Here is a 12,606-nt window from a genome sequence, read left to right as displayed (position 1 = left end):
AAGGGAGAAGGAAACGGACGGGCGGAGTGGCTGCCGCTCGACTACACGCGAAGGGGACGCCCGCCCATCCCACGAACAAACTTCAAGGAAGCGGGGCAGAGAGGCTCCCTCGCGTATCCGGTTCCCCTCACGACGCGGCGGCAGGCAGCCACAGGGCGGCTCGGCGGCGGCGGCGGCTTCTCGACCTCTCTTTCCCCCGCCTGCCCGAGAGGGGAAGCGGCGCCGCGGCGTCTCCTCCCAACCGCCGTCCGCGCGCCACAAAATGTCCCCTCTCCGTCCGCCCCACTCACCCCGGGCGCAGAGCGGGAGCAGGAAAAGGCAGGCGGCTAAAGCGCGGGGCATGGCGAGGAGGAGGAGGAGCAGGCGGCACCAGCAGCAGCTTCGGCTCCACTCCTGTTCCTCGCGGCGGGGAGCCCGTCCTCTCTTCCCGGGACTTCGCCACTGGCCGCTGTTCCGCCTCTGCTGGCAGGAGCGGAGCCGACTCCGAGCGGCCTCAGAGGAGGTATCGCCGCCCAGCAGAACCGGGCGCCGGGAAGCCTGTGAGGGGAGAGAGAGAGAGGGAGAGAGAGAGGGAAAGAGTTGGAGGCTCAGCGGCGCCATCTCGCGGGCCGAAACGGCCGCCGCTCACTTCTCCTCAAGATAACCGACGCGAACCGTTTGGAGCGGCGCCTCGGCTCTTCCTCGACGGCTGCTCAAGGGCTTCTTCTTCCTTCACCGGGGCAGCTTGGGCTGTGTGTGTGTGGAGACCCGCAGCCCCCACCCCAGGGCGCCCGCTGACCCGCCTCACGACTCGCCTGCTTGGGTGCTCTCAAAACAGGCGCCGGGAAGAGTCACCTCCCTCGTCTCCCGGGCACAAGACATGCCCGTTAATGTTCAATGAAGTGAGGCCGAACAGAACATGACAGGAGAAGGGAATTCAGGGGAAGCTAATTCAGGTGTGGGCTGACTCCTGTCTTGTGCAGTCTTAAGGCAGGAGAGAAAAAAACAGTCAGCGTCCTCAAGGCCTCCCATTGATTTTTAATGAACATAAACAAAGACTGCATACTCGGGTCTCTGAAAAATATCAAGGCGTAACTCACCTGTGTTAAATGGCGCCTGGACATAATTAAGAGCCTAAGAAGGGCCTTGCTGGCTCAGTTTTGGCATTCAATGCGCCCCAAGAATCCAAGCAAGCACCAAGCCGTATTTGATCCACTTAAAAATTGGCATCGCCTCTGGGTATCTCTGCTTAGGATCAAATCCATCATAGACAACCTGGAGCATGAACTCTACGCTGTTCTGTTCCAGCTGTTTTTGTTTGTTTAGATCTGACAACAAAGACTAGCACAAATCTTGTGAAATGCAGTGGGGCTTATGACATTTTACCACTTCCTAAGTTAGACTTTCATGCTGAGGGCTTACTAAATCAACAATAAACTAATTACAGCTAGCTGTGCTTAGGTTAGAAGGCACAACCTCTACAAAACTCCATTAAATATTTAGCTACAACCCTTTTAACAAGATAACCTTCACATTATTCATGTCCACACAAATTTTCAACATGCAGCAACTTTCACCAGTTCATGTTTTTCACTTTCCTTGAGACATATACCCAACCACTTTTCTTATGTACTAGTTACCTGTCAAACTTCTAGTCAGGGTGCTAAGGTTCCATTCCACATTAATGGTGCAGCATGGATAGGAATTACCAAAGATCATGGTTACGTGGTTCATTTAGGAATGGTTTCCAGAGCAGTATTCCTAGAAGAAAAACATAAAAAATGTGTGTTTATTTTGTTGTAAGCATTGACTAAGAAGTCTTTAGGGATGAATTTCTTTTTAATGCATACACACATGTGAAATGGTAATCAAAATGCCATTTTAAACTATTGCATACAGACCCAGAAGCTATGGTTAATCAACATTAATTCATTTAGAAAATAACTTGTTCTGCACACACTTAAAAACTTAAGATATTCTGCTACAAACACTATACATACTTTGCAAACACACCATCCCATCTAGGAAGCACGATAAATATAGCAAACATCTTCAGGCTATTCAGTTCTCTAAGGAGAACTATAGAATACATTTTTAAACTTATCACTTAAGGGAAAATAATTCATGGATTTTAAATAGTATTATAGTCTCAGCAAAAGCTCAGAAAATTAAACAGCAAGGATAATAATAAAAAACCCCAGCTAAAAAAGGATACTTTAATAACATTTCAGGAAGGTTAAAACTACAACAGACAGATAATGTTGCCCCTTGAAAGCAGCAGCCATAACAATTAGTTGTTGTGGTGGTGATTTAACCTTGTACTTTTTTATGCTGTTAGAACTGCAATCCTATGCACATTTACTTTGAAGTAACTCCCATTGAACTCAGTAGGATAGACTTGTGAGTGTACATTCATAGGACTGTGTTTTTTAAAGCCAACTTTCTTTAACACACACTGTCTTTTAACATTTGGTAACAGAAAAAACATTTATTATGATATAACAACAACAACAACTTTTATTTATACCCCGCCCTCCCCAGTCAAGACCGGGCTCAGGGCAGCTAACATCAGGTAAAAACAATTGATTAAAATACAACTCAAAAACAAGATTAAGTACAAAATTAAAATGCAGCCTCATTTCAGTAGAAACTCAAAAACTTTTTGAGGATGAAAACGTCAAATCTTCACCAAGGCCAACTATCCAGACTGGTCCTACGTGGGCCAGAAAAAAGCCAGGGAAGTCCCCAAATATGAGTTCCATCACAGAAGGAAAAAGGAAAGAGGGGGAGGGGATCAAGTTGATTCCAAGCCAAAGGCCAGGCAAAACAACTCTGTCTTACAGGCCCTGCCGAAAGAAATCAGACCCTGCAGGGCCCTGGTCTCATGACATAGAGCGTTCCACCGGGTCGGAGCCAGTGTTGAAAAGGCCCTGGCTCTGGTTGAGGCTAATCTGACTTCCTTAGGACCCAGGACCTCTGGGGTGTTGCTATTTATGGACCTTGAGGCTCTCCGCGGGGCATACCGCGGTATGATGATGCGCCAGCAATCACAACAATCCTGCATGAGTGAGATTTGCCATTTGCTTCATGTGGTTTTTTTAATGGATCGGGGTCAGCATGCATTCCTCACTTTTTAACGTTTCAAGCACTTTTCCTCTTCACAGAAAACAGAATGCCATTAACTGTCAAGCAACAGCTTGTAAACAGAGCAAGGAGGTGTTAAAATATTAATGAAAACCCTATATTAGCAATGCAATAAAATGGTTAAACAGATTTTATATTGGTAAATACTGTATTAGTGCCTTTTAAGACACATTCAAATGATACACCAGTTTTTACCTTTCAACTGGAAACAATAATGCAAACCGTTAGAAAACAAGCACCATTACAAAGTTACGTATGCATTTCAAGGCTGCAGTCCTCAAACAGACTTATATAGAAAATATCCTCCTCACCTGATGTATGCTGCACAAAATCCATCTTCTAATTAAAACTATATATAGCTGAAGGACATCTGCACTGATTCATTCTGTAATTCAATGTCTTAGAAGTGAAATGAACCAAGGGTTTCCATCAAGAAATTTAACTGTAGTTCAAATGACAAGTTCAATGTACCTAGAGATACCTGTGTAGTCAACAGAAATGAAATATTACCACCACATAACATGGAAACATTTTATATGGAGGAATATAATCTGTTGACTTTACTCTTCAATAATTTTCAAAACAACACGTACAGTTACAACAGATTGTGCTGTTTTAATTTTAGCAACCTCAAGACGCCCTGAATGCCAAATCCGTTCCCCAGACTGTCTTCATGTCATGCCAGTCCATTTAACTATAGCAATTTACCATACTTTCCCCTGTAAGACAGCGTTCTGATTGGAGTGCAAAGACCTACGTTTGGACATGCCCAGTGAGATTGTTTGTTTGTTTATCACTCTTTGAAGGAACTCATGTGTTGCTTGAGAAGTTGGATCTAGGTCTCAATTACTTGGGCCTAAATCTCATTGAGGAATGGATGTAATGCACAGTTTCTTAGTCCCATGACCCGTTGAGACAGATAAAATTTGCTTCTGAGTAAACATATATAGACTCACAGGGCATGTCTGTTAAATACCCTTTTGTAGCACTCATTATAATTTTGAAATCAAGCACATCCAAAAAAATGATTTTATTAGCCCTGAAAGAATAATTATCACATGATAATTTTCTATGGTCAAGATTCTATATCTTACTTGCTGGACACAGCATTTCTTATGGCAGAGTTGTTCTATGGAGTCATTATTTTTAAAAATGTAGGAATCACAATATTATTTCTAGCCTTGCTCTGAATTCTGGGAGCATTACCTATGTGAAGGATAATAATAACAAACATTTATCTCTCAGCAATAAATGCCTGTCTGACATTGTATAGCTTTATATTATATTGCTGAGATTTCCATTTGTAAATTATTCATGTGTCCTATTTGTAATACAGGTTGCCAGGACAAAGAAAACAAGATATAATTTAAATCCTTCGAGGCTACATGGCTACAGGCAAGTATCGTTTTTAAAAAGTTGAAGGTTTTCTTTAAAAAAAGACCAGTTGTTGTTGTTGCTGCTGCTGCTGTTATTAACCATCACATCTGGGAATGAAGAAGTTGGGGTATAGTTTGTGAATATTTTGATATTTCCCAGTTGAAAAATAATGCCAAGGACAATTTTTTTATTTAAATAAAACACCCAGAAAAGGTGTTCTGTGTCAACAAAAAGCATTTGCTGGTTTTTTGCTCTTTCTCCAATTATCCGAAGATGGCAAAGCAGAAGTTCCCACCATTAGTAACAGACACTGCCAATCTCAGAGCAGAGCAGAGCCAGAAAACACCTCTGCCCAATACACTGGAGCTGGTGCTGATCACAGTAGACCAAGGGTGGGGAACCTTAGGCCCAAGGGCCAAACGTGGCCCTTCCAGGCCTCTCTATCTGGCCCCAGGGCCACACACCCCACCAGCCTTCCTTTGTGCCATTCTTTTGTGTTTTCCCCTGGCTGCAGTGTGCCCTTAAAGTCTGAAAATGTGTCTTCCTTGCCTGGATGGAAGATAGAGAGAGCCTTGTGTGCGAGTGTAAAAACGAGCCCCTGTACAAAGGTAAAATGAGCTCTGCCTACTTTTGCATCTGCCCTCACCTGCCAGTGGCATGTGGCCCCTGGAAGGCTATGCTGAAGGAATTTGGCTCTTGAGCTGGTAAGCCACCCCCCCCCTGCAGTAGAGAATGCTGAGATAGATGAATATGTAGGCAGGTTTTTATGTTTTCTATTTGTCCCCTGCTGATTCCAGTTTACATGGGACTTCATGCCTATACAGTGGTACCTCGGGTTACATACGCTTCAGGTTACAGACTCCGCTAACCCAGAAATAGTACCTCGGGTTAAGAACTTTGCTTCAGGATGAAAACAGAAATCGTGCTCCGGCGGTACAGCAGCAGCAGGAAGCCCCATTAGCTAAAGTGGTGCTTCAGGTTAAGAACAGTTTCAGGTTAAGAACGGACCTCCGGAACGAATTAAGTTCTTAACCCGAGGTACCACTGTACTGGATTGTCAATTTTTACCAATAAGGTGCAACAACAGATTTCTAAGCAGTTCACGTTTTAATCCTAAAAACTTCGATAACATGCTTGTATCAGCGATAATGCTCAATACAAATTCAAAATCATTTAAGAGTACATTAAGAAGAAACATGATGGAAGATAAGAATGGATTATCTGAACTCTTTCAAAGGATTCAGCACAGGAATTTTTTTTCACTTTCTTTTGACTCTTCTCCATGCACACACATCAGGCAGAAATCAATTAGAAGTATGCCTAATTAGCTGGATTTACAACTGAGCAGTAAAACAATGATACCGAAAGCAGAGCAGGCCAATTTACTTAATTGAATTTCTTTTGTCTATCCTGAATCAAAAAGGCAATAGTTTTCTTTTTTCTTCTAGATTCCACAAACTTTCCTCTGCTATGCTTTTAAGGATGCAGTCCTACGATGCAAAGATACAACCACCACAGGGTTGCTTAGTAAGTTCAGCAGCCCCTTAGACTTATACTTGGGGACCCTTGGTATTCACTACCACTCTAGAGCCAAACTTGACATAATGTATCACTAAGGCTATCAGTTTATTTGCTTTTTAATTAATAGTAGCTGTGGGGTCTGCAACATACAGGGCAAAATATTCATTGGAAGTGCAGCACATAAGAGCGAAGATTTTGACCCTTTCTGCTCTGCTATGATTCCATTTACAACCTGCCCCCTGCTGCTATTAGCCCAAGGAAAAAAAGATCTAACTGGTACCAAAAAAGAGACAACATTTTCAGTTTTTAAAAATCCTTTTAATATATTGCCTGTGGCTGCCAGGTCAGAATGAGTGGGACTCAGTATTCAGCTGTTTGTATACTCTAAGGTTGCTTCCAGCCTAACACAAACTATTTATTGTTCTGTTGTACGTTACAATGAATTTTCCACACTATCAGGACTCCACACTACTCCACACTAACTTTTCCTATGTTAACATCCTGCTACATTCCATCCACACCAGTCAGCTGTGACATACCTGCCATGGGTGACACCATTTGAATCTCAGCACACATTCACTCTTACCTTTGTTCCATTTTTTTAAATCAATCTTTTAATTATCATTAAAGTGATTACTGTCCTAAATCCTGCAGCAATAACAACACAAAGCTGGAGGCTGCAAAGCCTCCAGCTAAGGAGCCAGATCAAGTTCAGAGCTTGTTGCTGTAGGTCAGGAGACCAGTGTGCCTAAGGCTGTTAGAAGGACCTTGCATACCACCAGGGCTTGAGAAACCAAATGTCACCCACACTACTCACTGGCGAAGAAAGCACACCAGACAGGTGGCTACAGAACATAGGGGGTAACACCTGCCTTCAGGCCAGCGACACTGGGCTTTTAAGATCGCTACAAGAGACAAAGGTTTAAAAAGGCTGGGTGAACTTCTAATCTTCGAGGAAGCAAGCTGCTCACTTGGAGCAATCTGTGGTTCTGCACCTTCAGACCTGCCTTTCCCTGTGTGCATCAGCACCAGACCGGGATCATTGTTTTCACACATACACACACGTTAACACACACACACACACACACACATATATAATAAAAAAGAAGTATACCAATATAACATAATGTTATTTTTGTATTATAATGTGATACTACAACACTAGTTGTTAAAAAAATGTTATTGGGCTTCCAGTTACACTGTGAAGTCTTGTGCAGAGGGCTTTTCAAAACTTAAAATGAACATATGGATGTCAGATGTGCACAGTCCCACCTTGAAGCTGCCAACCAGCAGTTAGCACCTTGACAGCAGACTGAGCTAGCACCTGATCACATCCCCCCCCCCCACTATGGTGAGATGTATTTCTATTTAAATTATACTAATTTCTAAATTTACACTTGGGTACATTTTATGGAACTCTGTGTCCTCTTTTTTTGATGGTGCATTTTCTCAGTTGGGGAAGTGAATAAGTGGCGACCCTACAAGTCACTTTCCCCCGTTTTAGCTTTCTGCAGAGGCAATCCATTCATGTCCCATCTTTCTAATGCCAAACTCTTAGAGGCAAGATGCATCAGAATTTTGCAGCGCTTGTGCATGACTGGACTCCATTTATCCCTCTGTTACATGCAGGATGGTTGCAATCCTGCTCTAGCAGCCTGCCCTGGACTTTCTGAGCAGCCATTTGCTACCTTGTGCAAGCATGCATTCATATCATTATGAGACAAACAGCTGAAAATAGATGGCCAGTAGCCAATGCCCTTCCTCCTAAAACAACAACTACATTAAGCACTTTCAGATTAGAAACAATAAATATTGATTTGATATTCATATGCCCCCCTGGGAAATGGATACAGCAAAAGTCTACACTCCCTTTTCCCCTACACCAACATACACTCTGGACATGAAATACCTCTATGTTGCTTGCTGCAGCAATCAAGCTCTCATGCTTCAAGCACCTTCCATACTCAGCTCTGCCTACAAGAGATAAAGGTAAAATATTACCTTTTGAATAGGAAGGTCCTTCTGCAAGCACGGCAGTCTGTGATTGATCCTACAGGCAAGGACAAGAGCATATATTATGGGTACTGAAAATGCAGTGGTGTTTAAATTGTTTAAGCATTGCATACAGCAGTTGTAATAAAAAGGCAATGCAGGTGTGGGGCACATTGTTTTCAGTGATTTAAAATGTATTCAATTGGAAATGGATGCTATAATCATGGTTATGGTCTGGAAAACTTCAGCACAGCTGCTATTCGGAAGAAATACACTAAAGAGCAAACAAAACTAAATACACTAAAAAATAGTTCTCATGTTTGCCATGTCACAGAAACGCATATTGCCAGGCATGGAAATCTGAATCTTGGTGGCTCATAATGCTGGCCATGGTTGAGGCAGTAATGCTTCTGTATACCAGTTGCTGGAAACCTGGGTTTCCCACAAACATCTATGTGACCAATGTGAGAACAAGGTGTTGGACTAGATGGTCCACTGGCCTGATCCAGCAGGCTCTTTGTATGATCTTCTGAAGTGTCCAGAAAATTCTTCTCCGGCTGAGATTTAAAACTGAGCTGGAGAAATCAAGTCTTTCGTCCCACCCACTTTCCTTCTGCATTCATTGCCACTCCAGCAGTGTGGTGGGATGGAGATCCTTTCCTCACCCACAGCCTGCAAGGTGTCTGGCACACTGCTGCAGTTGAAAGCCAGATATCAGAAGCCCTGAACCATCTAGTTTCCCAGCACTGCTGCGCAACTTCTCCACCCTGCCATGGCTGACATTAAAGCAGCAAAGCAAATAAGGAGGTGGATGGGAGTGAGAGTTTGGAGGAAGGGGAGAGGGCAGGCAGATAGGTGGGTGGGTGAGGGGGAGGAGGTTACTGAAGGATCAAACCCTGTTGTACTCCTAGGGACCTTTGGGGTGGAACAGGACGTAGAATTGGCATAAACCAAGCTATTTTCAGTGTTTTGGTTTTAGAACACACCAAGCTGTTTTCTGAGCTTGTGGGGAAATAGTTTTCAGAGCTTGACCAGAGCTCTGCTTCACTAATATTTTTGAAGAGTTCCAAACATGCAGGAATTACTTGACAAGTTAATGACTCTTCCAGATATTAATTTTCTGCATATCTGTAGATGTATATATCACCTTCAGATGTTACAGATTTATTTATATAATTCCAGGAAACCATAGACTTACATACAAACACTGCCTTATAAATGTAGCTGTGCAGTTTAGTCGGCATGCTTTGTGATTATGGCTGTCTATACATAATATCTAGGTAGTTTCGTGAAAAAGCTTGAGCCATGTTGAGGAGATACATGCTTTTGTGTTACTGCCTTGGCAGAAGTCTCACACTGTTCCATTGTTTTTGTTTACCCCAACAAACTTTATCAAGTTATCTGTTTGTGAATGAGTGTGTGGATACAAGATTTGCTCCCTCCACCCCTGTTTGCACTGCATTCAACTTAAGAAAATAGAATAGTGAGTGAATGCAGTTACTATTTCCAGGACCGCAAAAGGACAAAAGTTGAATGAAAGATTACCAAGGATATTAGTGTGAACCTAGGATGGATCTAGACACGAAGAAGCGTTTCAGTTAAATGCGTTGCAAACTTTGTTGTTTTTTTTATATATATATATAAATTTTTATTAGTTTTACAAAATTTTTAAAACAATACAAACATATAAAAAGACATACAAACACGTATAATTTCATGACCTTTTTTTCATAAACCTTCTTTCTCGGACTCCCCCATACCTCCCCTTTCTGCATCCCAATGTCCAAAATTTTCCAGCAACTTCTAAATAGTTCTGTCAAACATATGTCTTCTTAATCTTTCCTTCAGTCTAATCTTATATCGCTGTAACCCTTTCTTTCTCAAAACCTCGACATTCTAACATTCATCAAGTTTATAATAGTCCTTAAGATAGATTTTAAATTTCTTCCATTCTTCTTCCGCCGTCTCCTTCCCCTGGTCGCGGATTCTGCCAGTCATCTCAGCCAGTGTCATATAGTCCATCACTTTCATCTGCCATTCTTGCGTTGCAAACTTTGTATGAGAAATTAGGTTTGCAAAAACAGAACTCCACAGCACAATCTGGTGTCACAGTGTTAGAATGCAAAAACAACACACATAAAGTGCATTTTCTTTGCCAATGTAGCTGAGTCTATAGCAATTCCAAAAGCAGGAAACACATGCATATGAGAAAAGCAAAAAGAGTAGCGTACCAAGCCTGAGAACAAGAGTGAAGTGCAATGCTATAAGAATCCTGGCATGGATGTGACCTAAAAACTTTCCAAAGAAAGCATGTGTGTGTGTGATCATCATCATCATCATCATCATCATCATATAGCAGTAAGCATTCTCCAAAGGCCCTTCTGTAGGCTCCTCTGGCAAATGAGATACAGTAGGTGGCCCCTGCAGTGAGCCTTTTCAATGGTGGCACTTCTACTGTGGAATATCCTCACTAAAGAGGGCACTTACTTTGTAGTTTATTTATTGCTCTGTGAATGTCATTTTATTTCCCCAGGATTTTCAGTTTTAAAAATACATATTAGTGCTGTTTAGACATTTATCGGTACTGTCTGTTTTATTCTCGTGTTTTAACTACTTCAATATGGTGTATTTGTATATTTCATGGGTTTTGTTTTCATTTTTTTAATTTTACACAGTCCAGAGTGTATTGTTAATGAGTGAAATAAAAAATGTAGTGAATAAATAAATAGAAGAATGTGATCTTAAAAGAACAACAAAAAAAATGGATACTACTGTATGTCAGCATTACTGTCTCTTTGCCATTGGATAAACTGCTTAGCGGGGTCAAAAAATAAAAGGGTGCATTACTCATGTTTCCTTATAGCCATATCCAGTCTTTCTATCCCAGATGTTGGTGTGCTTGATATGGCTAGCAACAAAACAAAGGCACTCTGCACATGCTCAAAGTCATTATCATTCCTTTCTCCAGGACTGCAAACAAATTCTACAGCTGAGCTCTAAAGAAGGATTACTACCCATCCAAGCAACGGAATATGATTTCCTAAAAATCATAATAGGGACAAGCTTGTTCCGCCTATAAAAGTGAAGAACACCAGTGTTTTCCATGTGGTTAGAGCTCCCCCTAGTATTCTGATTATGTTTAAAAGAGTTTTTCCCTGATTTGATGCTGTTATTAGACACCAACAACCTTTGTTTTCCCCCCAAACAAAAATAATGAAATAGTAACATAGTAAAATAAATATCAAAATAGAGCCCTTCTAAACATTCATTAAGGTTGTTTTTTTCAGATAGTCACCAACACTCAGTCATTACAACTTTCAATCACTAATGTTTGCATTTTGCAAAGAAATTTTTCTGAAATAATGTTCTGTTGTTTTTATCTAGTATTTTTCAGAAAAAGCACATTTGAAATTGTAACACATACTACGTGTTGTCCTACTAATTGAAGTGGTCTAAAAATGTTCTCTTCCATGTAAAAAAAGAAGCGAACAAGTTTACAAAATGTCAACCTAATTAAGAAACCACTTAAGTAAGAGACTCCAGTTGGACTGGAGTCAAAACATATTTTGTGAAAGTATATGTGATGGGACGATGAGCTGCTTGTGTGTAAAATCCAAGTCCCTCAGAGTTTGGTCAAGTTTGCAAACCTCTGTCTGTAACGGAGCCCCTTAAACATGGCTCCGTCAGTCGCTGGCAGATTCCGACAGTGGTTGCTTTCGGAATCGCTTCCAACATAAAAGCTCCTTAACGGAAACACGTCTTCTGGACTCTCTGCGTGACAGTTTCCGGCGAGGAGTGGGTGTCCCTACAGGAGGTCCTGAAACCTCCCCACTGTTTTCGCTGGAAGTGTCTCTGAGCCATCCCTCCAGCTCACTTTCCCTCAGCTCACCTCCTCTCCCCCTACTGGTTCCCTCTTCAGCTGCTGAGTCTCTCCCAACCTGTGTGAGCCCTTTCACCTCCCTTCCTTCCGATGGCAGTTCCCTGACATCCACCTCCCCTCCAGGGCCCCCTTCACCCCCTCCCACCCCCTCCTCTACGGGCGGTGAGGAGGCAAAACCCCGGAATGAACTTCCTTCATCTTCCGATGTCTCGAACACTTCTCTCCACCTGTTGCGGTTCCTGGTCTCGAAGTACTCCTCCTCCTCAGAGTCCATCTCCCCTTCCCCTTCCGAGTCCGGGAATCCTTCCAACTCCTCCTCCTCATCGGTGGTCCCAAAGTATTCCCTCCGGAACCTCTCCACAGGCTGAGGTTTCCTTGGGAACCTTTGATGGAACGTTTCTATCAATACCTCGTCATTGATATCTTCTGCCATTACCCAAGTGTTTTCTGACTCCGGTTCTCCTTCCCACGCTACCAAATACTCCACCTGATCCCCCTTCCACCTGGCGTCGAGGATTTCTGCCACATGGCTGCTGCATTCCCTTTCTTCTATGACCGGTCCCCGAGTGGCCATCCCTTCTCGTCCCCCCTCATACGGTGACAGTAACGACCTGTGAAATACTGGGTGCAGTTTCATGTGGTTGGGTAACCGGAGCCTGAAAGCCACTGGGTTGACCTGTTGAATGACCTCAAAGGGACCCAATCTCCTGGGT

General features: G+C 42.6%; 2 protein-coding genes across 6 annotated transcripts in view; one reads left to right on the top strand and one right to left on the bottom strand.

Annotated features, from left to right (window-relative positions):
- Window positions 1-435, bottom strand: part of B3GLCT (beta 3-glucosyltransferase) — a 66,944-nt gene extending 66,509 nt beyond the window's left edge. Inside the window, exon 1 of one of the 3 annotated variants that reach the window (XM_081004130.1) lies at window positions 291-435. In XM_081004130.1, coding sequence (XP_080860256.1) covers window positions 291-342 — 52 coding nt within the window. In that variant the 5' untranslated portion in view covers window positions 343-435. Of the gene's footprint in view, window positions 1-81; window positions 243-290 lie in introns of those variants that run through there. The other 2 variants (XM_081004133.1, XM_081004132.1) reach the window with 2 other exon arrangements.
- The window catches only part of HSPH1 (heat shock protein family H (Hsp110) member 1), a gene marked incomplete at its 5' end in the record, with an annotated part of 48,123 nt that continues 35,857 nt past the window's right edge, over window positions 341-12,606 (top strand). For all 3 annotated transcript variants that reach the window (XM_081004098.1, XM_081004097.1, XM_081004096.1), the window contains 2 exons: window positions 341-502; window positions 4,460-4,518. In XM_081004098.1, the coding sequence (XP_080860224.1) occupies window positions 341-502; window positions 4,460-4,518 (221 nt within the window). The remainder of the gene's footprint in view (window positions 503-4,459; window positions 4,519-12,606) is intronic.

Source organism: Podarcis pityusensis, assembly GCF_964106645.2.
Source record: "Podarcis pityusensis genome assembly, chromosome: 4".
Lineage (NCBI taxonomy): Eukaryota > Metazoa > Chordata > Lepidosauria > Squamata > Lacertidae > Podarcis > Podarcis pityusensis.
The sequence above is the reverse complement of the archived record's forward strand: the minus strand, read 5'-3'. Positions and strand labels throughout refer to the sequence as shown.